Source organism: Contarinia nasturtii, unplaced genomic scaffold, assembly GCF_009176525.2.
Source record: "Contarinia nasturtii isolate CC-2019 unplaced genomic scaffold, AAFC_CNas_1.1 Cnas_scaffold_1699, whole genome shotgun sequence".
Lineage (NCBI taxonomy): Eukaryota > Metazoa > Arthropoda > Insecta > Diptera > Cecidomyiidae > Contarinia > Contarinia nasturtii.
The window spans coordinates 2,038,269-2,066,137 of NW_022199032.1; the positions used below are offsets into that span (position 1 = coordinate 2,038,269).

The 27,869-nt window shown below is 33.8% G+C and overlaps 1 protein-coding gene across 2 annotated transcripts in view; it reads right to left on the reverse strand.

The window, feature by feature from the left end:
* LOC116346806 (limbic system-associated membrane protein) overlaps window positions 1-27,869 on the reverse strand; it is a 323,959-nt gene that overhangs the window by 46,836 nt on the left and 249,254 nt on the right. For both annotated transcript variants that reach the window (XM_031777028.1, XM_031777027.1), the window contains exon 8: window positions 25,770-25,901. In XM_031777028.1, coding sequence (XP_031632888.1) covers window positions 25,770-25,901 — 132 coding nt within the window. The remainder of the gene's footprint in view (window positions 1-25,769; window positions 25,902-27,869) is intronic.

Genomic DNA, 27,869 nt, shown 5'->3' on the forward strand with positions numbered 1-27,869 from the left:
TCTTCTCCACATTTTCGTGTGGGTTTTTCTTTACATGAATTTAAGCTGCCCATAAAAGGCAAGAGATTAATTGTCGAATTATTTCAAATTAAAACATTTCCGCAGCGTTTTATGTGTTTTTGAAATTGAACTCTTTTAAACAATCCGTAGCAAGTTTTGTTAATGACCCTCCAAAACAAACTGGATTTAATGTAGTAACAAAAGACATTCCGGGGGTAAAAGGGCCAACAAAACTTTTCAATCATTAGTTTAAATGCGTGGCTTTTTTGCTCACACAGTTTTAAAAGAATCTGCGTCGTCATTTTGAATTTGTCGACTTTTGCAAACAATCATCAACGATTGAATTTTTCTTTTAGGATTTAATTCATTTTTCGAATATTATTATTGAATATTCATACATATAAAATCCTTGATTGTTCAAATATATTTCATTAAATTATTATTTGTATTAAATGGTCAATGTTCGATACGATTAAGTTCGTTTCTTTTTCTTCGAATCTTGAAATTCGTTAGCTAGATACGTATATATGAATACATAGACAAGAGAGTTATAAAGAGAGAAATACGATTAATAATCCGAAGTCGAAAAGTTTACACTTAATCATACATAATAAATCGTTCTTAATCTTTGTTTGATACATCGAACCGACTTCGATTCGAATTTAGACGATGTACACAGTCTCATATCGAAAGTTGATTCTTTGGCGTGAATTTATTTTTGAAACATTCGAACGCCAACCGAATACGTTGTACTTCTTCGTGCATCGTCTAAGAACGGTGTGCAAACTATTCGTACAATTGGTAGGTTGGATGGTATTAAGTCGATTCTATATGGTTATTGCAAAGTTTGTTACGTTCAATCGATTTCTCATACAGCTCGAAACAAGATTTGTGTGTGTATTGGTTTATGATAATAATAATTAAAGGAGCAACGAAATAAAACGATGCTTGTATCTTTTTCATTCGTTGTCGAATGAGTCATGTTCTTGGGCACTTAATTTACGCACGCTTACAGTTTGCGGCACATATACATTTGCCCCGAATAATCCAGATGCCGATATAGTCGAAAGTAAATTTTAAGCTTAACAAAAGTGCTACAATTTCCAACTTATTCGATTGAGTTCAATTCTGTTCAATTGGACTGATTCCGAAGAGCGAATCATTTTAAAGCGAAATAAATTTAGTTGTGGTACACGCTATCTTCACATGCATAAATATTCGATTGGATAAAAAGAAACATAGGAAAAAACTACGACGAACAATGTTTAAAAAGAACAGTTGCAGCCCCGGACTTTTTAACAAGACAATACCATGGGGGACGCCAGACCCCCAAGTGACGCAATTCCAACATATATACGCCAAAGAAATGAAAATCGAAATCGCTGACTTTTGGGTGGGGTGACCCTAATTGATCAGTAAGGTTTCCCACACTAGATACGCAGAGAGGCGAACCAATATTTTGTGTATGTACGAATGCATCACAGTAAAATGTATATCAAAACATGTTTACAGTATTGCGTCACAGTGGAAACTTCCAAAGATGTTTTTTTTGTACTTATATAACTATCACATTGAAAATATCAACGATTTAAATCGAACTGTAATGGTCGACGAATGATAAAAACAGCTCCTGACTTACAACTCTGTTTACCAAAGGTATTTGGCTCGATACATTTAAATACATTCTCTATCTTATGTCCATATGTATATTATGTTGAGCCGAAGCGGATTTGATTGAGAGCATATGATTTTATCATATATTCTATGGAATGTACCATTCACAGAGAGTGTGATGTATGTATGTGTGTACCTTGTTACCAAGAAGAAAGATTAGATATTATAATATTGAAAAGTGGTGGCCATTTTGGTACATAAATTTATGCATTCTTGGGTAAAATGTGTGCGATAAAAATTGTAAATAAAGGATCATTATAGCATTTATACACACAATAGGTCCACAATCTAAATCCAGAGGATTTTATATTCCTTTTTGGTCAATGTCAATAACTGATATGTTTGCATTGAAATACTTTGCCTCAATCTTAAAAAAACTGACACACAGAGATAGAAGAAAAGACGATGAATAAATCGGCTATTTAAATGTCACCATTTTCTAATTCTAATCTGTTTGCCTTATAATTGGAATGGTTGATCTTTTGGAAAAGTTGTTTCAAGTTTTTCGGCACGCTCATACGGAGCTGCATAGAGAATCACATGGAATTGTGTATTCACTCTCTATGCCATGGTGCCTTTTTATCGTCTCAGTCGTGACCCAACGACAATAATTTTGTTTAAAAAGATATTCAAGTAGAGAGGTAAACACCAGCACTTATTCAAATAGTTTTAAAGTCGGAGTGCACTTACACTTCCGGATATGTATAGTTTAAAGCTTTAATGTTGGTAATTTGGTAATTTTAATAATTCAAGCTGTTATCTCAAGTGCGTTAGAAATGGAAAATTTGACACTTAATGCATCTGAATAGGGTGAAAGCAAAAGCGAAATATGATGCGATGCCGATGATGAAAAACTTGTCGACTATGTAAAATACACACATCGGATAATTTAGTTTTATCGATAGATACATATGCTTATAGCGGCATCTTAATGAAATCTATCAAACATTGACATAACCAACACATGCTGCAATTTTTGGGGTATCACTTTTCAGTGTATTAATAATGCAGTAGTGCGTGTGTGTGCGTGTGATGAGAGATGAGAGCTTAAGTCTCAATTAAAAATAATATATAGAGAATTTTCATTCATTTTAATTTGCAATATACGCACCGTAATTTTCGATTCATCGGTAGATTCCGGGGGCGAAAATCAAAATTACTCAAATGCATCCGGATGGATACGTGGATTTTGTCTTGAACCATAATTCGCATATCTATCTTCTTTGATTTTATTTTACTAATGCTTTTTCCGTCGTTTTGGAGCGGTTAGAAGCCGCTCATGCCATATACATCATGTGCGCACATCTAGACACACGCACACCCAATCGGCACACATCACACACATTATACATTAAATACATGATGTCGCTAAAATGTTTTCCCACTAAACCACGGATCATCTCATAATAAATTAATTATGAATTTCATTTCGGATAAAATGCGATGATTATCTTAATTAAATAATATTATTAAATTATTAGTTTTGCTAAAATGCATATAAACGATGTGATATGCATATAGTGAAGCGTTTGTGGTATTAGCTCTTCACTCTCTGTGTCTAATACATTAAAATACACACATATATATATATATCCACTTCACAATCTACAATAATATCTCTCTCGTTAATGAGTGAAATGCAATGGCAATTGAAAATGTGATGGTGGCATGTTTGCTTGTGATCCATATCATCATTGCTAAATGCTATTTGCTTTGTAACTTATAATAATCGTAAATCATTTGAGCGATACATCTAATGCAAAACCACTTCAATTCCAAAAGTTTTCGATTTCTGAACCAAAAATTTAATCTATTCATCTAACGCATTTAACGACGACATACTTAGCTTAGATAATAGCAAATATAACTTCTGACATTGACAACTGTATCGCATCGTACTTATATTCGTACTCTCCCACCGAGTACTTGAGTGCAAAATTATTCGTTGAAATTTCACTTGAAACAGAAATATACACTGATTTTAGATGGTTACGTGCCAGAAGTAAATGATCAATTGACATTTTGTGAATGTCACATCCTATAGACATATACATTTCTTTCACTCAGTACAGCAATAATAAAACTTTCTGTTTGTGGATTTGATTGGGTTAGAATAAAAAAAACGACTTGAAATAAAAATCGAAAAATGTGGAACACGGCATTTTTTTTTTTAATGTGATTATAAAAAAGGTTGTGTTCCATTTTTATAGATTCAAGGTCGGGTTTTTATTTTAGCTCATTCATTTGTATGTATTTTTGCAATGGAAAATAAGATAAATTGACATGGATACATTAAATTGATTACAGAAACTAATCCAATTGTAAATTTATAGTCAATTTCAGGAAACTTGTCTTAATTTGAGCAAGTATTATTTTCGTAACAACCAACAACAATTAATCCACAATTAAAAATTAAATGAAATGAAACTGCTATCTCCAATCAATTCAAATCAAATGAAATAAAAACACCATTATATTGAGATAGCAAAATAGACTTATTTAATGACAATCTTTTGTATACATTTCGAGCGGTTTACCGCTCATCATCAGCAACACGACAAAAAAACAAATTCAAAATACATACAATCGTCAAATCAATAATCATAAAAGTGCAAACCAAAAAAATCCACATGTTGAATGAACTTTCATCAATTTCTTGGCCTATTTATTCTGAACATCGCATAACATTTGAATCAAAATCGAATGAATAAAAAATATATAATCGTCAATCGTCGTAAATTTCATTTCGAGCCGCATTAAATAAAAGCCACAAAAACACAAAATGATAAAAGCAGTGCTAATAAGTGGCTGAAAGTATCTTGATTGTCATTGAATATTATACCAATGGCAAAATGCATATATCCAACATCATAATTGTCGATATAGTTTTTACCTGCGTCGCATCGCCAGTAGCAACCCCATCACATTAAGTTCGTTTGCAATTTCGATGGGCCCATCTCGTGCTCGTTCCTATTAAAAACTCAGTGGAAGCTTTTTCTCGATGATGTACCGTAATGCGATGCCAACATGTATGCACACACACACACACACATTATAGGTATGTGCATTGAATATGTGACTGGACACTATTCGTGTCGAAAATCTACGTGTTAGTGGATCTGCTTTAAAGTGGATTATTAAACTGTTTACTCGGATTTTATTCATAAAACTCATTTAATATGAATATGTGTGTTGGTGTACACATGTGCTGCCGCACATTTATGGGGTTAAGTTTTTGAATCGCACCGTCCCATATCCCATCTACGATGGACAGAATAGATGTGCGAATGCTCCATATGGTTTATGATTTCCTTTTTCGCACGATATGTACACACAAACACACGTATACGATTTTCGCGCGTGAATCGACTCTTTATGCACATACAACAGGGAGGCATAGATAAATCTCTGACCCACAAATACCTTAATCCTATCACGTTCGTCGCGTTTTTTTCTCCCTGCATTTCGATATGCATGGTGTTGTGTCTTTACGGGCATTTTTTTTTCTCTCACTCTCCGTTGATTTTTCTGTATACCTCTCTGGTTCGGTTCATATTTGATTTTTCACTTTCAGACGGATGCCAGTCTGATCTGGGTGAGAGCAATGTTGTATGCGTGTGCTCGAGCCTGTTTATTTTAAATGAATAAATGCCTGCATAGTGTGTTGTATGATGCCATGTTCTAATATTAAACCCCGATGCGTTAACTGAAATTCTATGAATATTTTATGAAGCTCTAGCCCAACTGATTGACCACAACGACTGTTGCTTCCAAATGACCCCTTAATGTAATGTACAGTAAATCTACCTTTAGCGCTATCTTCTTTCACTCTCTATTTTTTCATCTTTCTCACTCTTCCACCGATATAACATTCCTTTCGCCATTTTATTAATACACTGGATGCATAATACAAGCCATAAACGGTTAGGCGAGTTTAAAGTATTCATAAGTTGATTCGGATTAGTGCTGGTTGAATGCGTAGGTCACATGGATTTTAATTTTGCATTTTAATATCATTATATTGAAGGGGTGGCATTGGTCTACACTCTACATGCATATATAATCATATGGAGATTTTTGCGTATGAATACGTGCTTCTCAAACTCGATTGGCAATAATTCACGTCAAAAAGGGTCAATCGAAAATTGTAACATTGCTCTTTGTGGTTTAATCGCGCAAACACGAACACTAACAAAAAAAAAAGGTGAAATATTCAACCAAATCAGAATGAAGAGCGAAAAAACAAACCAACGAGAAAAAAAATGAATTCAAACCGATTTGATGTGGTTTTGATTGAACGATAATGAAATTGCTTAAAAATAAATATAAGGTCATTCAAAGAGTCTTTGTACCAATTAAGGTTATCATCTTTGTACCATAGGTGCATGGTCCCAATTGACTTTCCATTCGCAAATCACTCGATCGAGCCGAAATGGGGTAACTTTTTATGCGAATTTTTATTTTTGTTTTTAAAGAAAAATGCCGTGTCTACAACAACATTATTACTTCCTTGGCGTTTTCACAAGCATAAATGTTTACTTTTTTTTATTTCTCCCTTTCATGGCTTCAATTATCGCTTACACATACCGTATTTCATGATTTTGCGATATAAATTAATGACACATATATTATGAATTTGTAGACGACCGGCCGGTCAAACAAACACTCGAGACTTTCATATTGAAAATAGCAACAACAAAAAACTTTTGATTTCCCATCGTTTACTCAACGAAAATGTTTTTGCTGCATGCAATTCTTTCGATTAATGGAACGAATGACGCATATACGTATAGATTCTTTATGTGTACTTTGGGCGAAACTGTGAACATTCCTGAAAATCCTTTCCTTCAATACATCACACTCATGCACGTAAATGAATGAATGAATCAACCGCAATACCGAAAAAAAAATAACTGACATTGTTCAAGTATTTTTCGTTGTCACGCTATGAATGGAATGTGCGTGCATATATGAACACCAAATGGTCAAAAATTCTGAGACTAAATTAAAATAAAAGATACTTTTTTCCGGGCCATTTCGACCGTCCGAAAAAGAATTGTGATCTCATCTGATGTCATTTTGGGTTGGTCCCTGTTTGAAACAGGCTGTTTCGTTCACATTCTAACAAAGCAGCTCCCGCCACGTAACCGCCACGAAAAAAAAAGAACGCGAAAAATTGTCGTTCTTAATAAATGTCTAATTTCGTAAATTCAGTTCGTTCAACAATGGAAAGATGCAATTTCCACTTGTTAATACTTTTGTATCGTATTTTAAATATGCGCTAAGTGCACAACACGCCGGTCATCGAGTTAGAATTTAAATGAAAATACACACACTTAATGAATACCCATTTAACATGACAGGCTCTCATACAACACTGCGGCAGTTGCGAGAATGAAGAAGAAGAAAAACGCAACATTAATTTGAGGATTAGATGTTCATTTTTTATTTTTTTGATTTGAAATAGTATTCATAACCGCTAGAGAAATACTTTTCGTGTTTATTATCTGCATTTACTTCATCATTGTTTTACATTCGAAAACAATTCTATTTTTATAATTTGCGTTTTAATAATGCCTTATTGGTGTCGTTTTACCGAAAAAAACTCAAACGAATTGAACGACAGAAAACTCGTCATTTGTACGTTAGTACCACTTGAATAGCTCTATAGAGGCGTCATGGTTTGTTTCTCTCTCTCTCCCTCTTCCATTTTATGTTGTTCGTTCTGTTTTGTTACGCTCTATTGTGAATGGTGCTGGGCGCACTTTTCACCATGTGTTTTCATGCTCATTTGCTTTCAAGCTTTGTCACGTTCGCTTTTCCTTTGTTTTTAACACGTTTTTCGCGCTCTACTTTATTTGTTTTGAGTTTCGTTTATTTTATTTACTTATAGTGTATTTTTTTCCATTTTTCTCTCTCTCTCTCTCGCTCTCGCCTCTTATTCTTCGGAGGTCGCGTGTTTCTTCACCATAATAATTTGATAGTGCCACGTACACACAACGCATACAAATACGTGTAAACAACACATGATACTAGCTTTTTGTGTACATTTTAAATTTTAATTCAAACAAATTTAGTTTTTCAACGGCTACAATATGTAAATGTACTCAAATGGTTTGCAGAAGTGAAGCGCAAAACAGAATACGGTGTGTTACTGGTTATATGTCCTGCCTTTTGATTTTCATTCCGAAAACAAACGAATATCCAGGGCAGCAAATGAATGAACGAGAGAAAAGAGTGAAATTATGGTGAGAGAAAAAAGCTTGAAAAGGCAATAAATTCGAAAGACAGCTTCACTACAGCTTGCAAAATGTCTGCGCTGAAGTAGCGCGTGAATAAGTATTTAAGCACGTATTTATAAATGCTGTTGATTATTTAATGTGAATGATTAATAATTTATGTGTGCACAATCTGTAAATTAATGTATTTAGAATGAACTTTAGGTGCTCCATAGAAAAGCTAATGCACGCGATGAGATTTCGATTTGATCACGTGTATGAACGCAATAAACTTTGGACGACTTTTGATCAATATGGTGCTTAAGCTAAAACGGACCAATTGAATTTTGACGCAACCGCGCGCACATATTTTTTTTTATCACGAATAAATATCACGTTCAAATTATCTTTTCATTTTAAATAATACTTTTTTTTTAAGAGGCAATATTATTATGACCAAAGAATGTTTTATCGGTGTTGCAAACGACACAAAAACCGCCTCATAAATAAAAATATGAAACACAATTTCAGTTAGCTACTTTATAAGCGGCAGCTTCGAACCGGTCTTCAACCAGACCTGATTGCTTCGATGCATGAAAATAGAATTTCACTGTTGCTTTAAAAAGAAAACGATTTCTTTTGTGCTTGTTCCTACATTAAAATTAGTTTCCGGATATAATTTGATGTTCAGCAAACAAACTGAAGTCCGTTATGCTTCGTTTTATGTTCCATTTAGTGTGTGTGTGTGTGCATAAAATCCATCATGTGCCGCTTTTAAAAGAGTACATTTGAAATGGTAGTGTTTTTTTATTTACCTCAAAAAATCAGGTACTAAAAGGTTTATTTACGCATAATTAAGCATTTTTATTTCAATCCGTAGAATTACCGATGCTCGTAAAATGATTTCTTATCTTCAAATCCTTTTTCTGCGGGTTTTTTTTTCGTTTGCAATTTAAAATCTTCGACTTGAGCTGGTGCTTGAGAGTGTATCTTCATAAAAGCACACATAATCGCAAACCACATAAAATTCTAACATAAAATAATCGCTCATTATTCCACCTCTATCCGTCGTGGGTTTGTCTATGGCTCTCATCAAATATCAGCCGTGTTTAAATTTCTTCTCTTGTTTGTTTTTTTGCTTCGGTTTGTTTGTCGTAAAAAAAATGAATGATTGAAACAAATTATTTTAAAATGAATCGAATGGGAATTTGTCTCGTTTCGACGCTTACATGAATTAAAACAACAAATCAAATTGTTGATCATATTACTAGTTTCGATAAATTTAAGCCGAATACACACAAAAAAACTGTCATATGAATATTGAATGGCAGATTTGATGTCATGATGAAATAGACATTTATTTGTCATTTTTACTCATAGTTTTTTTACCATCACACAACATGAGAATGACGTATAAATCCGTTTTATATGAACAGAAAAAAACGAATCTATATATAAAATGGCATAACACTTCATAGAATAATAATATTTTTCGTTTGAATGCGAAACAACGGTGTAAAAAATGATGATTTTGTGTACACATACAATGTGAACAAAGGAGAAAATGGGAAATCAGTTCAGTGTATCGCTGTTTTTCAATAATTTGCAATGATATTGAAATACGTGTCGTTACATCCAATTCAATAACTGAACAAATGCAAAAATGTGTGTTTTTTTTAGTTTTGAATCGTACGCGTTATACCCAATATCATGTTTCAATAAATGAAAATAAGTTTTTAAAGTGATGAAGTTTTAATCGAAATTCTCCCGGTGAACGAGAATCTATTGACACATACACACGCATGGTCGAGGATGAGGTGGAGAATACCCACATTCTATGATTGGTAATGGTCACTTTGGTGATAAAATCCCATCCGAAACGGGAAAAAATAAATATTTGAACTTGTGTTGTCCCTTTGGTTTGCAGCAAAAATAAAAAAACAAAATAGTAATAATAAAAATGCTGCAACACATATAGATTATGTTGGCAAGCACTCAAAGTAAATCAGCGGAAGTCATAGCGATGGGAGAAATTTCACGAAAGATACTTTTGAAATTATCATTTTTGATGAATGACTGAATGTTGAGCAGAGACATCAAAAGGAAATGAGTGAATGGCGCTGTATAATTTGCTCATTACAATTGTACAGCACATATGCAACATGTTTAATGGCGCTTAATAAATATTTGAATGACTCTGGCACATATCATTTCCATCCACTCTAAACAAATCGTATGCTGCGATATGGCGCTTTTTTTTTGTTCGCCACTTCTGTGGATTTTGCAAAATGTTGTCATTTATTTTATCATTTTGGAGTAGCGAGACAGATAACGAGAAGATATCTGGAGAGTGAGGGAAAAACAACAAATGCTAGATTTACAGTTTTTTTCTTGTTGTTTTTATACATTTCCGACACATACTCGTATTATTATCATTATTATATAGTTTTTATGCGAGCATCGCAAGAATGTTATGAATGTGTGCTCATTATACGCATAAAAATATGCGTAAAATTTGCTCACCGCTGGTAGTTGTTGGACTATTTTTTTTTACACAAGCATGTACGAATTCGTATCGACTCCATGTTTTTGATATGTAATAAATTGTTCGTATTAAAATTATAATCATGTGTGTGTCGTTGGCGATGCGCGAATGTTCGCAATGGTATATGCTTTATTTTTCTCCCTTTCTTTCTCTTGTTGTTTACAATATTAAATAGCTGTGTGAAAACTACTGCATCGTGTAATGGGATCTCTCAGAAAATTGTAAAAAGGACGGGTCACAACAGCAAATATACTTTTAAAGAATATTATACACATAGTTATTCCCAGACCAGTCACTTCCGTTTAAGCATCGTCAATGGCATTGCGTCTACCAACTAATTTCACCCTCTCTCTCTCCCTCTCGTTATTTCTATCACTTTTGCGTGTCTGATGCTACATTTAAATAGCAATAATAATGTTGATGCGCTCTTAACATCCGCTTAGTTTAAACAAATCCATTGGTAATAGATTTATGCATATGGCAGTTCAAACGACATTCGTTCCATTCGAAACCAGTCTAGAGTATGTGTGTGTGTGTGAGCGGGAGATAGAGTGAGTGCAAGTTATTTGTAAAATGTGTGAATATACCGAAATTGGTGTTGTTCGTTCCGTCGTTCGTTTGCAGCCGATTCAAATGGCATTGCCGCCAATACAAATAACCCTAATCATAAATCACATTAAGCCATATGATATGCAATAAAATCACGTATCCGCAACCGACACACACACAGTCTCCTTCGCATGTTACACATCATTGTTGCTCTTGTGTTTCGGCTTTTTCTTTTTTTTCGTCCATTGTTATGGATTTTCTTCGATGGAATGTGTTTTTTTTTTGTTGTTGATCGGCCTTCAGAATTGTGGGGAGAAGTTTTCTTATTATTTTGAGTGTATGTAAAAAGTTTGACCATACAATACGCATATTTTTTTTTCTTCTCTTCATTCTTCTTTTGTCGTTGTATATTCGCCCATTCAACGCATAAATACACAAACAATAGTCAAATAGCCATCGTTCGGCATGGGTATTCCATTAATTCGATTCATCGGAATATGGAAAATGTCTTTGTGTCCCCTTCATTCTTTTCATTACACTTCCTTCAAACATTTTTATAGCCCAAATTCACTCGAATTGCTCATTTCTAGTCGATATGATATTTCGCTTCGCATATTTTATGTCGACGAATTGCATATGTGTCGCATATACGCTACGGCACGCATTTTCCAATGCCGAAGTAAATGCATTTTAGCTAATAGGATTATTAGTTGGATGGATGATGTGAGTTTCGGTCGTCCATATAGTGTGTATGTGCAAATAAAAGTGTGAGTGAATAAGAACGATCGATGCACTGTCGATATAATTTATTCGATTCGGAAAACTATCGAAACCCCATCACTCGCATCAAATCGAACATAGTTATCACATAAATTATACAGAGAACAAATAAAATTTATAATGCAACTGGATGGTTGATGTTGTTTATTACTTATATGGAGAAAATTGTCGAACTGTGTCGGCGATAGAAGGCATGTGCGTGCGTGCATGAGTTCAAGTGAATGAGCTTGTGTGGTATGTCACAATCGGCCCCATGCAGCTAATATGCTGACAAATTATTAAGCGCCTAATAACGATTTCGATGAGAAAATGATTTCCGTCTATTGAATTTGATGTAGTGGCGTTTCAGCCACACCATATCACCACACAACGAGGTCGCTGACATGTATAATTGGCTGAATCCATTGGATGAATATTGCCATTGTTGAGATCATGCATCGAGTTCATTTTCAATGAGAAACCAATAGACAGACATGTCGATGCGCTACCACCACCAACCGCCACACAAACACACACACGCAAATGAAGTGCCGATAGATACGACGAAAAATGAGGACTGAAATGTAAGCAAACAATTTTATTAAGTTCAACCTATGAAGTCGGTTTATTTATGGATTATGGCTTAATGCATTTTCCGTTCTGTGCGACTTAACATATTGAGTTTATGCTAAATGCACACTCTATCGACGATTTGATTGGTTGTACGTGTTTATGTGTTGCACACAATTTTTCCCTTTTTCGTTCAGCCGATACTCATTTTATCGCTAATGGACGAATATTTTATATTCGAAGAAAAGACCAAATCGACCGAAAACTTATTATTCGGTAATATTTATGTGTAACTCCCAATTTTTTTTTTTTTGGGGAACATATTCTTTATTCATTTCGTCAGGGTCACACTTTTTCGAACGGTTAATGTCGTCATTTCGATAGGCATTTAAATGGATTTATTATTGGTTGTGAGAAATTTGCTATTGGAAAACATACGATGTTTTCATGCAAAAATGTGAAAAAAACTCCAAATTCCCGTTGAAAAAGAAAACTGAAAAGTCAAAATTTTGAAAGAAAACAAAAATCGTCTTCGCAGATATCGAGAGGATGATATTTTTGGATGTTTTAAGAAGGTCGAAGACATTTTGGGGGTGTGGTTACATGAAGTAAATCAAATGCTGTGTGCACATTAAAGCCATTTTAGAAAGAGAAAGAGAGAGAGGGAGAGAGAGAAAGATAGAAAAAAGGGTTCATCGCATTGAAGCAAAAAATTAAAAATCAATCAGCTCTGCATACATCCTAAGTAAGCATGAGTTAATGTCCGAACCGAAAATGCTGCATGAACTGATACAATCAAAATAATATCGAACATTTATTAATCCGTCTCGAGACACAAATTTATTGAGTTTATTCGTAGACTTTCAAAATATTCAAAGACGTGAAGCTCCACTCAATATTGTGCCAAAACGTAAAAAAATGCTCTTAACTGAGATCGAATTTGTTGCCACATTAATATGAATATGTGCATTATTCAGAATGGCTAAGTGATTTTCGTGGTAAAGCAACAATATGAGTCATAGCATGGCGACATCGATTAGTTGAACAATTCTAACATTCACGAGACGCATATGTTTATTTTTTTATTTTTGATCGTTTTGAAGAAAAAAAAATATGTAGTTTTAGTTAAAAATCATGCAGCAAAAATCACCTATTAATTTCTGATCTGAAGATGTTAATTTGCTGTTGGTTGCACTCGAAAATGGCGTGGACATTAATAATTGGTAACGCGAATAAAATATATATACCACGAAAACAATGTGAAAATGAAGAGAGAGAGAGAAATATGCACATAAAACGCAATATTTCACACAAATGAAACCTATTTGTGTGTACATTTGGTTGGACGGTTACGAATGGATTTTTGCGTGTTGGCAAAAATGAAGGAAACGAACGTAGCACAGGAAAAAACTCGTTCGTTTGCGTTGATGCGACTTCCGAACGCTGCCTTGAAAGCAGATAAAAAAAATGTACGCTACCTGATTATCCTCTGATTATATCAAACTGCATTTATGTTTATGCATTCACCTCAACAGGGACAATGTGAACCATATGCGAGTTTCCTTTTTACGGCTTTCGCCAATCATTTTTTCTCTTTTGGTGATGCGTGAGCGCGTCCGTTCGCTCACCACCATCGCCAATATGCCGACGGAGAGAAAAAAAAAACCACCTGAATTATACATATATTATATATTTACGGCACGAACAAAGTACAGCGTCTTGCTGTTACCTCTTTAAATGGCCACTCACATATCAGGCGATAATTTCTTATAAATAATTTAAAACACGTTACATTATAATAGGCTATCGTATGCATTGATCCAATAAGGTGCACGCGAATTGTTGGTATTCGTTTTAAGTTACGTTTTGCAATGTACAATATGCGATCCAATGCAATGGAAGAGCAATGGTGATTACGATGTGTTTCGCATTGCCTCAGATGCACGTTACAACCAGCTTGATTATGTTGTGATAATAGATTCGATTCGTATGTTTGTACTGTAATGGCATGGTAAACTTGCATGTAACCCAGTTTAACGCATTCCATGCACATTTTCACGATTTTCCCTGTGTGTGAGTTGTTGTCGTTGTTTTCTTATTACCGCCTTTATACGGTTTCGAAAGTAATTAGAATTTTTCATATTACCGTGCAATACCGCCGCCAACTGCGATGTCTACACGTCCATGATGTGATATGATACGAACAACCCGAATGTATTTTGTATCCCGTTACCGTAAACAACAACGTTCACAAATAAAGATTTTGAAGGCTACGACTTTCGAAAAATGAAATGGGAAAAAGTGCAACTGAAACATTTGTGCACAGATTCCTTTTTCTCTTTTCAATGGTCGATGCTGTTTTAACCACTCTCTCTCTCAGTTCTCTTTCTTACATGTTCACTCATTACTTGCAGCCTTTTCATTTCGATTCGTTAAGAAAGAGATGCAGGAATGCGAGTGTTTACATTTTTTTCCGCCTATATTCTCTATCCTTTTCCGAATTTATTTGCTATTTTGTGCTGCAGTGTGCAGGTATACGCTTTCCATTAGGCCATTTGATGTATGCATTCAGTAAATTTGGGCGCTTTATACATTCCATTTGGTTGTTTGTCCGACCAACAACAAAATGCACACACATTCTGTTGAAAATGAGCAAAAGAGAGAATCAAGCGCTTCGGCACACGAACAACCGAAATTTATTCAAACCGAATCGAATCACACCGAATCTGTGGCTATTCTCAAAATATAACGTTCCATCTTTTATAAGCATTTATATATTATACGAACTGGACAAACCAAAACCAAAACCAAAAAAATATGCTCAACGCTGGAGATGATAAAAAAGCACGATATATATGAAGCATAAAATTAATGTGGAAAAGAAACGAGCCTCATCCGGAAGGTTGATTTAAAGCAAACGCTCTCACTGTGCGCAAACATGCATTTGAAATTCGAGTAAATTGTCAAACAATCGGCCTTTAGATTTGTATTTTGTACACAAGCGACGGAAACGTACAACATTTGAGATAAAGAAATGCGACACGGCCACTATCGGGTCCGTATGGTACAACAACGATTACAATCGGAATTGGAACAAAAAAAATAACAACGTATACTTGTTTGTGAAATGAAGTATTTTGATACGAATGTCGGTTAGTTGTGCCACCTTTCTCCCAATAAATATGCAACAATCAAAGAGTACAATAACCTGATGTTGACAAAATAATGAAACAAACGAGAATGCATATGCAAACGATTGTTGTATTAAATATCATTGAAACAATCGGAGTTCAAAACCGCTGTTCGATTTTCCTGCGGCAACATGTACAGATCCAAACATTTGCAAAGAAATCGTGTGTTTGTGTGTATGTGATATGTAATCAATCAGTTTATGCTAACAATGCAGAGCAATGTTCATTTAGAGCTATTATCAAATGACGAAGACACCTACAAAAAGGTACATTCTGCGTGTACTTTTAAGCATGTGGAAAATCGTTGGTAATTTTCCGCAAAATACTCGGGCCAAATGCATACATTGACAATTGTTTGATTTCTTAACGCAGTGTTCATTCATTTTTTACATATGTATCTGTGTTGTTGTTCGTTTGTGGAACAATATCCTTCAGCGCCGTTTTATGTTTGTTTACGTGAAATTGCTGTGATGTCATTGAGCGCTGTTGCTGGTTTTACTTTAGCCACAAATGAAAAAACTGTACCAGTTCCCATTTTCCTGCCATTGCATTACTGATTTTCATTTTCACCATTTAGATGGCAAGTTTATGCGTTATATCCGTTTATTGTACGTGAAAGTATGCGTTAGCTGCTGCTATTGGTATAACGCTGTTGATACTGTTTACTCTCTTGATTTTGCTTTTTCTCGTAAAAGCTTCAAGTTACGATTATATCGCTTTTCACCATTTTTCGTACATGTTTTAGCTCTTTTGCACGCTCATTCGTTCGCCCGATCCATTCCATTTGAACAATGAAATTTTAATTTGCTGACAGGATTGCCACAACAACTTCGTTTGCCCGGTTTGCAATTCATTCGGATATATATATATATCGAAATGGGGTAAAAACCGAATTAACAAATGAAATTACAAAGCGTGGAACAGTTAACCGAATGGATAATTTGTTGGAAAATAAAAGTTCAATTCAAAATCGGGTCAAATTTTTCGAACCGAACGCAATGACTTTTGACTGATGACTCTCACAGTGAATGCTTTCATTAAATCAGCAGGACCAAACGCACCAAGAACCGTTTTACACGAATTGCTGTTCTTTTTTGTTTTATTTTTTTTTATTTCGATCTCGATGCGATTCTGGCCAAAATCACGCACGCAAAATAACAGCATGCAATTATATGAGAGCCTGAAACCCAAAACAAGTTATAAAAATTCTTTTCGGAAAAAAAGCATAAGAATGTATTTTAAATGAAAAAGGCGATAGAAAAAAACTGAGAGTTAAAAGAGCATATACAGAACTGAGAATTAAAACAGAATATAAATTCAGTTAGCGACAAAATAAACAAGCGATATGTTATATTTTGACTCTCAGTTTTTATTCGTCTCATGTTTTTGACGAAAGCAAATATAATATTTATTGACTCCAAATAAAAAGATATACATTTTCAGTGCTAAAATGAGGCAAATAAAAACTGAGAGTTAAAATACAATATACAGAATTGAGAGTAAAAACAGCAAATCGATGTATGCTACTTTTGCTCTCAGTATTTTATGTGTTGTTTTAACTCTCAGTTCTCTATATTCTCGTTTTGTGCTCAATAATTTCTTATGCTCTTTTTCCGAAAAGAATTTTTATAATTTGTTTTGCGTTTCAGGCTCTCATATCAAAGTATTTAATAAGAAAGCATACATTTGGCGCTTTCGTGATTTTTACTACTTGGATAAATTTACACCAAAATATTTCAAGTTTAACCTTTTTCATTACAAAAAATGCAACGCCCACGATCTAACACACATTTCGTTTCTCGACTGTGTTTCGGTCTATAAAAATATGGCGACCGACAAACGAAATTGACTGAGAATGATATTCCATCATTTTCAATCAATTTGATAACATTTTGACTGGTTCCGTGTTTATAGCGATTTATTCAACTGTGAATTTATCTGATCTGTGAATTTATTTCAAAGTGAATGATTTTCGAGTCATTTCATGGTATTAACTAGGAAATTCAGTTTTTAGCAGTGTATTAATAATATTCCATTTGTTTAGTTGTCCATCAAACTGGATAATATTTTTTTCGTCTCCTGAAAGGGCACATTTTCATGCGTCTTCGGTGAAATGACGGTTTTATCGGGGGCCACGCGCTTTTAATTGATGAAATAATTACAATTTATTGGCGTCAATTTTTCTGTCTCTTCTGATCTCTACAATGTAGAATGCTGGTCATTTTTTTTGTTGTTCTAAGTGAATTAATACAAGCATTCATAAATTGAAGGTTCAAAAAGTCGCCGAAAATTTGATTATTTTCCAGACATTGTGTGTGATCGAAAAATGGCATACGAAAGCATTTATTTTTATTTATTTCAGAGGTGCGAGAATCCAATTATTTCCAGCATATACACTTATTTTAATTTTTTGCATAAAATTTGTGAATCGAAAATTGAGCACAGTTCGTTATATTGTTATTCAAGCTGACATCTCTCTCTCTCTCTCTCTCTCTCTCTCTCTCTCTCGCTCTATTCGATGAAAATTGACATCCGATCAAATGGGCGACAAATTACAAAAAATGTCTCTTCGCAACATTGTTTGTCTCTGTCATTCAAGCGTTAACCAAGTTTCGCTCACCGCATCAATTTTCATTTACAACCGTATCGAATGATACACACGGCCTTTTTTGTCGGTATATTCAAGTTGATTATACAAAATGTATGACCTTTTTCTATCAATTTTATTTTTCCGCTGATACTAAATAAATTATAGAAATATGCTCGTTTTTTTCTCGTTCCAAAAGCTGTGCTTTGCTACTTTGTAGTCAATTGCATTTGTTTTTTATTTGAAAAAATTATCTCATTACAAATGTATGACGATTCAGTTTTCAATTTTTCACATAAAATCACAATGATGTATACATAAAACATTTGATAAATACTATTCCTACGTAATCGCCATCGATTGATAGTATTTATGGATTTTGATTTTTTAATAAAGACATTTCCTTTCAAAAAAAGATTCAACTTTATTACTATAGATGAGGCAAATGACCAGCACCTGAAGGCGGCCAGTGGTTTTCAGTGTATTCGGACGTGTGTTTGAGAAGGTAAAGTTTCAACTTGATTTAAATGAAGTAAATAAATCGTAAAGTAAAGAAAAAAAAAAAAAAACAAAAATAGAGAGAGAGAGAGAAAAAGGAAAATAGAATTTGAGTCGTAGTCTTTGATTTTCTTGATAAGAAACACGTGATGGCGTGAAATTTAATAATTTAATACGAACCGGTGTCGGTGGAATGTTTTTCGAAATTAGAGTGCAAAGTCATTTGGCGAATGGACATGAGATGGACTTTACGTGTATTACATACTATATTATAAGCCAGGGAAAATGCGTAGGTACAATGTTTTACCAGGCATGTGTCATGTGTGTGTGGATAAAAACAAATAAAACATAAATATTTTGGATTCATAAATACACGGGCATACATAACTTAATACGCATATATATTACTTATTTTCACATTGAAATATATGTTTTGAGGACGGAAAATGAAATGTGAACGGCACAAAATGCTGGTGTGACCCGCATACAATTCTATTTAATTTTATTTTTCTGTTCAAAGTACCGTTCAATTGACGAAAAAAAACTGGGTTGCGTGTAATGGCGAGAGAGAGAGAGAGAGAAAGAAACAAACAAATGTTCGGCGAATAAAATACATTTGAAACCATTTAATTATTGTGAAATCGAAAGAAATTGTTGGTGCACATCTTTTCACACTGCCATTATTTTGGCTGTTGTTTTTGTTTTCTATTTTCACTTCTATTCGACTATCAGCGCAACCATCGCCTCGTTAAGTTGTTTTTGTATTTTTCATCTTCTTCTGTTTTTCTTTTCGTTCGTACGATACTGTGATTCGCTTTTGGATGGTGGAAAAGCTCGTATCAAGAGTGTATGTGTTGAAAATAAATTAAATAAAATAATTAATATTAATAGAGCTCTAAATTCTCCTAGAATACACATATTTAAAGGTATATTTTTCGTTCAACCATAACATCACTTCACATCGCATCGAGAGCGGTATCAACATTAAAAGATAGAACACACAACTAGAATATGGGCTAGAGCATGAATGTATCCAAGAAATGGTAGAAAAAGAGATGGAACACAAGAAACGAGTCAACATCACATACACAATATGTGCTAATCGTTAAGCACATAGACAAATATACTCAATGTGTTTGTGCATTGTATGAAATGTCTGAATGGTTACAAGCTTACACATACGTTCAATATATAATGTTACAGTTACGCATGATACACAGCTAACTGTGAAGGAATCATTAAGTGTAGTTACATAATTTTGGAACTGCTTGTTTTATTATTGCTGGCATTTCTATATCCTTTCTCTCATTCTCTCTCTCTGTGTGTAAAATAAACGATGTGGCAGCATCAGCAACAGTAAATGAAATGAAAGGGTCAAACATGTGCACATACACATATTCTATGGAATGTGAAGAAACGAAAGAGTACAAACACCCATCCACACAGAAATTAACGAGCACGATAAAACATTACTTGCAATTTCGTTGCGTTTCTATTAATTAAGAACTTTAAATATTGAAATATAAACGACCGGCATTTTTGTTGTTCACCCGACACTCAAAATTCTTTCGATCGAATACGACCAAGCAGAGACACGGTTCTAATAAACAAAAATATATGCAAAAATACCATATTCGATTTAAAAAATGTCCGTTCCGGGAGTAATTCACTGTGTGTGCGAGAGAGAGAAAGGCATTTAATCACATCGAAGGGTAGATTTTCAACATAAATACCACTACAGAATGCCATTGTATTGCTTTCATGCGAATTTTTAAAATGAACTTGATATTTTGAGGAAATTTACAAATTAAAGCAAAATTCATAAAAGCACTGCAGTGAAATGCATGTAACTATAAAAACACGCATCGATGCTTTCACGAATGAAAATAATCGATTGCATTTCCTATTTCTAACTTTAACGGGTGCCTGTTTGCAACCGTTTGAAAAAAAACTCGTATGATAGCGCTGATTTATTATCGATGCTTGATTTACCAAATCAAGTCTGATATAGAGGAGAATTTAAACCGAAAATATTTCGTCCATTCTTTCAAAGGGAAAAAAGCCAGGGATTACCGCCAGATATTTTCATCGGGCTGAGTGATTTTAAGACTTCAAATTAAGTCTTAATTCGTTGCGCACACACAGCATCCAGACCTCTTATAGACACCGAAAACGTACTGCACTTGTTTGGTCCCAATAACAGCTCTGGATGCAGTGTATGCGCAGCGTCAAGTCTTTAAAAATGAAAAAAACATCAATTTCAAGTTTTAAAATCATTCAGATTGATGAATATATCCTGCGGTATTCCCGGAACAAAATGTATCTGCACATGGGCACATAAAAATTGATTTGTGCAGTGAAAAATCAAAACACTCTTTCTTTTGATGAACGGCGATCTTCGTTCGTTGTCATTTATCATCAGATACATGTTGATAAAAAAATTGTCAATATCTTGGAAATGTGTGTACGTTATTTGAATATTTTGTTCGAAAATTCTTTATGCATATTTAGCCATTGAAAATGTTCCATTGAATTTTCATTTTTATTTTTTTTTCATTCATTCATTCTTGTTCGGCCGTTTTGTTTGCTATTCACTCGATTTGGCAACGATTGAGTAAATATTTGTGAATAATTTGAAACGTGATCAAAATTTAATAACCTTGCACATGCAAAGAAATTTCACTAAAATGGAGAACGAGCGAGCGAGAGAGAGAGAGAGCAAGTTCGTGGCTGCTGTTCCATTTATTAGTTGACAGCATTGGTGAATGATGGTTCGTCCAACTTGCGTTTTATTTTCTATTCAATACATCGGATGATTTGAACTATAGTTCAGTATCGAAGCAATAACAACGACAAATATTCTCCATGCAATTTTCCGCCTAGAACACAATTCCACTTTTCAATAGAAAAAAATTAATGCATTTTGTTTGGTGGAATTTTTTGTCGTTGTCTAATAAATTTCTAAACAATTCATCATAAATTAAATGCGCAAGCATCGTGACCATTGGTTATGTATGACCAATACAGCAAATTCCTGTCGGTCTCTCTTTTGTCACACGTTCGTGTGTTGTTTTTTTGTCATGCTAAGCACAATTATTCGATTTCGAATTTCGATCGTGCTGTGTAGATGCGCTCGTGCGTTTCGTAATTTTATCAATTCCACTTTTTTTTTTCTCAATATCACAATCGCTTGTTCGTTCGCCGATAACAATATGACAATTTATGCATGTACCTCTCTAAACGAAACAACGTTAGCACTTTTCACATAAATTGGAACGTTTGTCTGTATTTTATCGGGTTTGCATCAATTGCTCATATTCGGTTGTTTGGCATTTGTATGGCTTTCAAAGGTATACGCACATGTGTGAATTGAGTGTCGTTTATCATTAATATTATGGTTATTATAATAATTACTATTATACTTGATCTGGCGCTATACAAGCGACGTTCACATGCAGTTGAATCACTGCAAAAATCGTATATACGTGCTCACATATCTGAAATTGACATATCTGTTCACATTAATAACGGCCAAGAGAGTTCAACTAGGATAGAGCAACAAACTGGTGAAAACTGGCACTGGCACAAACCAAAAATGATAGTAACATACCGCCAATCATATGTGGACAAACACATTAATGTTGGCTCCAAATAAGTGAGGACACACACATACAACTCATGCTGTGACTTTATTGAATGTGAATGGATCTTTACTTTCTTCATTCTATCAATGTGTTCAACCACAAAGGGTAGGTAGCTCAATTTGGTAGATGAACCAATGTGCAGCCCCATTGAGCAATTCGCACTATCCAATAAATTTGGAATATTACTAATCATATGGTTAAAAAAATTATTAAGCACAACATCATTTGAATACCGCCTCGGATACCCAAAACGGCTGAGTTTCGCCAAAAGTAATTCTCATTTTTTTGATTCTCAGATCAAGTCAGATCATTACAAGAGACGGCAAGAAAGAAGAATGAACATGACTAGATTTTCAATATATTTTGAAACGGCTATATTTGATTACAGAAACAGAGGAATGGCTCACTTTTTTGACACGACCGCCCCTGGTATACAGAAGTTCATAAAGTTAATTGAACATGCTCGATTCAAAAAGTTACAAACCGTTGACGAACGCCAAAGCTTGCACACTTTTCTACGGCTCAATGCAAAAATTTTAGTTATCATTTTTAACTTTTGCTGATTTATTTTCAAAATCAAAACTAAAACATTAAACATGTATGCAATGGAAATGATGATGATTATTCGTCCAAATATTGCCGCTGAAAACGATAACATACGAATAGATCTAAAGTCTTTGTTGTCTGCCATTTTGGTTTTACACACATGCAAATATTTAGATTACATTTCAATCTATAGTATGAGTTGATTATAATGGACGAAATGTATAAACTGAATGTGAATCGATTTGAATGTATATGACAGCATACGAACGGATTTTGCGATACTTCATCCCCCGATTCCCTACGATGGCCACATACTCAGTTTCAATCTCTTGTTGACATTTGATATTTTCAAATTCATCACATAATAATGTGACGTCGCGTTAACAGACACACGCTTTTCACATATTCGAACTTTGACACGGAGTCTTTGACAAGCGGTATCGCACATTCACATCCAGAGTTCAAAATTTGAGGTTTAATGTTTGTTTAGTTCATAAATAAATTAGTTCGATATTTGATTTTGTGTTAAAAAGCATATTAGTTGAAATGATATTTCAGGCTAATAATGTTTGCTTCTCTGGAGCTCGAATGAGAGACCAAACGGCAAAGCAAATAAATATTATAAGTGAAATTTGATACAGTCGACTTTCGATAATTGAAATGTTCTATTTGGCGAAATAAAAATTCCGGAAACTCACCTTGAACTCAGAGTGCTCGTTTTACACTACCCTCCTTCGTTTTTTCTAAGCAAAAATTGTGATTAATTGGTGTAGCTCCATTGCTTTAAAAAATTGCTCGATATTTTTCTTAACATAATCGAGATTAACGTTCGAAGTAAGGAGATTATTTGGTCTTTCAAATTGGAAATTTAAGTTATCGAGTGTTGATCGTATATATTAAAACTGTATTTGTCTTTTTTATTATTATCTTCTCGCTTGTTCGCCGAAAGCACATAAGATTTGTTAACTTAGTGCGACTTTGAGCAATTCCACATTTAAATCGTTTTTGAACCAATCAAAATTATCCATTTATGTAAACACCAAGATAAACACACAAGCCCAATCTATTTCAAAGTATTTTTTTTAACTTGGAATATTCTCAATCATACTATCATAGCTGTTCAAAACAAGGTAACGAATATTGAGATAAATACATATTTAATATATTATCGACTAAATTCATATTTATGTCAAATGATTTTGAAGAGCTAAGATGCCAATCAAGCCGTCTATTTTCATTAGATACAATCATACACAACAAAATTATCATTTTAGTTACGATGGAAAAGTCTATTTTTAGTCTTGACATTTTCAATTTCGATTGTCATCCGAAAAACTATAATAATAATAATACACTCAAAAATGCTTGTAATACACTGAAATGTAAATTGATTCATATCACCGAAATGTACGTGGACATTTGCCATTGAAAACGAACAAAAAAAACTGTGTATTTGACAAAAGCAGTGCAAGAAATACTCATTTCAATTCATTAAATTCGATCGAAAAACCACATATAGTAAATAACATCGGCTTTTAACTTTATATAATAGTTTACAGGTGGATGTGAAATAAAAAGGAGGAGAAAAAAAGGTAAATAAATATTGATACACAAGTTGAAGCCGCTAGAGTTATTAATAATGTTGAATTATATTAATTATTTATTCAGATTGATTTTGATATGGGTAGACAAGAGAGGATGAGCGACAATCGAGGATGGATGAGGCGCCGTAGTGTGTCTGTGTGTGATGCACGAGAGAATGGAAGAAATATAAATAGAGAATCATCACAATTCGTGTGTGTTGGTCATTCGTGAGCCAAAATGAATGTGAAAAACGGGTTGGCAATTGTAATTTTAAATGGATTGCTGGCCTTTTTCAGTCGATTGAATTAAAATTGAAAGCTGCGAAAATCGCTGAATGCATGTGATTTTTCGCCATTGTTGTTCATTTGTTTTTTTTTGTCATCATATAAATACTATTGAATTCATTATCTCTCATAGTATTATTAATACGAATAATAATTATATTATTCATTTTATTTGTTTGTACATCAACGGTGAAAAATTTCAGTTTGATTTTCGATGGCAATCATATTTTTCACACTCAAATTAATACATAAATTTCACAGATGTGTATGTATGCGTATTCATTCGCCGTGTGTGCGTTTTTTTGTCGATTTTTTTCTCTTTCACTCTGTGCTCACGCCTCGGTAATTATTTCAGATTTATCATCCGTAAGCAAAATTAAATAAATAATGATAAAAAAAGGCAAAAATGACGAACAAAATGGTTACAACAAACGTATCGAACAAAGAGAAACATAATGAAATATGAATAATTCTTTTGCGCTGTTTTTTTTTTTTAAATGCATGTGTATTATGTCATTTCATTTGCGTAAATTTAATTTGATTATACAAGTAAAATGTTACATTTCTACCGTAATTTAATTTAGATCGCATTCTCTTTTTTGTGCCGCGTTTCGATTTAATTATATTATTTATTATTTTGTGGTTTGATTGGCTTACTTTTGATATCAATGGAAAAATGATTTCCACACATGTCTTTATAGAATGAACCGAATTTAAGAGCATTAAAATTGGTGACTATTATTACCATTATTTGCATTTTCACAATTTATCAATCAATCAATTTTTCTCTCATCTTTCACACACTCTCTCTACTTACATGCTAATATTTCATGAATGGAATTGTACAGGGCTATGTAAAACCATTTAATCCGATTATTACTATTGTAAAGTGTTGAAAATGTTATCAAAGTCCGAAAGCAAAATATTCTTGCAATTCAAGAAATTTCGATTCACTGAAGAGAAAACAAACATCATGTATAGGTCGTTCACTGGAATAACATTCAAGTATTATGAATTCCAAAAATAGAATATATCCAGGAATCGTACCACATTTAAAACTGAAAACATTCACCGCATACAAACCGCATGTAAAATGTTACTGATTACAAATTGTACTTACATAAAACGTGCAAAACAACTTGGGCCGATGCTGCTTGACCAACTCCATTATTGGCCGTACAGATGTAGGTGCCTCCTTTGTGGCGATCCATATTTTCGATAAGTAAAACCGACGACGATAGCTTTTCATCACCTACACACAAAATGAATGTACAAAATTAAAATTAGTCAAACGCCTTCCATTTTATATTTTCAGACAATGTTTGTGTTCTTATTTTTCTTTTCTCGCTTCCACCCTCTGTTTTGCAGTTAGTTTCATAAAGCAATTCATGATAATGTCCAAAGTTTCTTGAATTATTTACATTATTTTTGTTACTACTTTGACAATGTTTGCTGGTGTTATATTTTTATGGATAAATTGTGAAACGATGCCGACCGAGAAAAAAAACAACAACGATAGAAATACACGAAGCGAAATATATTCATTGAAATTGAAATAGCCAGTCAACTTATAGATCACGACGATACGAAATGAAGTGAAAAAAAATACACAAAATGAGAAATATTTCTATTATGATGATAATTCTTGATTATTTCAATGCATATTATTCATTCCATTAGATGGTTGCGTTGAACAGTATTTCCTTTTTCTTGATGTGTGCTCGCTTTTTTCGCATCCAACATAGTGAAAATACATACATCGAAAATCGTCTCTTTCACCATACCATGTAGTTTGCCAACTTCACTCCCTCCGCCCTATTTGCTTTCCATCTCCCCGACGTTTACATCTTCGTCTCCATTCGTTTTCGGCTATTTTGTGTATTATTTGTATATCAAAATATGATGATAATTTCTGAGCTGGGATTTTATTTACCCAAAGGATACGTTAGCATTGTATTTCAGTTCGAAATGACTTTGAAGAAGGCAGCTGCTCGCACATCGAAACCGAGAATAATCATTTTTCAGTGGAAAGAATTGTAAATAAAAGGAATAGCAACGGCAAGCAGCTGCAGGTCAGTAATTTTATCATTGCGTTGAATATAACCGAAATATGTAATAAGCACAGCATCCGAAAATGAAGCATGATACGTTGTAAGAGAAATGGAAAAGTGCGATACAATAAAAAAAAATATCGAGAGTTGGAAAAATGGCGAACAATGTCTTAAATGTGCGAAAAGAACCACGAAACATGATCAACGAGTGCCGAATCAAGAACAGAAAAACAAAAAAAAAATTGCCCGTACATTTTTTGGTATAGAGAGCGTGTGTACGAACTAAAATAAAAGTAACCGACAGTTGAGCCAAAATAACGAATCAACTCAAATAAAAATAGAGATGGAGAGAAGAGACTACAAACGAATGGAAAAGAAATGAGAAAATGGAACGTGTATTGTCTTTTTAAATCCATTGTAAGTAATGAAAATCCTTTTTTTTCTATTCCTGCTGTGGTTCGTTTGTTTGCTTGTGATTGTATTTGCTTTTGGTATTTTATGTTTTGTGTATTTGAATTTTCACTTCACTTTATTTGGTCATTGCGTATGTGTTAAGCACGATGGTTGCATGCAAAACCCATTTCTCACACAGAGAAAATCATACAACAGATTAAACAATACACATCTTTTTTTTATGTGAAACGTCAAAACATAAGCCACCATGTTCTCACCAAATATTTCAAATATCGGTACTATGCACATTTAGAATCGGTTTTGTGTGGTACACTAACCAAAAAAGCGGGAAGAATACAATAGTGATTATATTTTGACGTTTCTCAAAAATGTATTGTTAAAAATAATTCGCTTTTTTTCAGTGCATTTTTTCCACTTTTTCGGCACCAATTTATTTTCGTTCACATTTATTTCGTTTCGTCTTTCCTATTTCGAATTCGAGTTTTCAATTCTTTTCTGTCTATGTTCAATTGCGTGTTCGAATTTCAAACTTCTGCATCGTTACGTGCATCTCGCTTCATGAAAATCACTTGGAAATTTGTTGTTGGTTTTTCGGCCAACCAGCCAAAATAAAAAAAACTCGATCGCCGTAAGCTTTCGGATGATAGAAAATGAATGTATCAAACCTCATCGAATCGATAGCATTTTTTCAAATAAAATATTCGTCAAAAGAATATAATATTTCAAAACAAATGGAATGACGCACCAACGATATA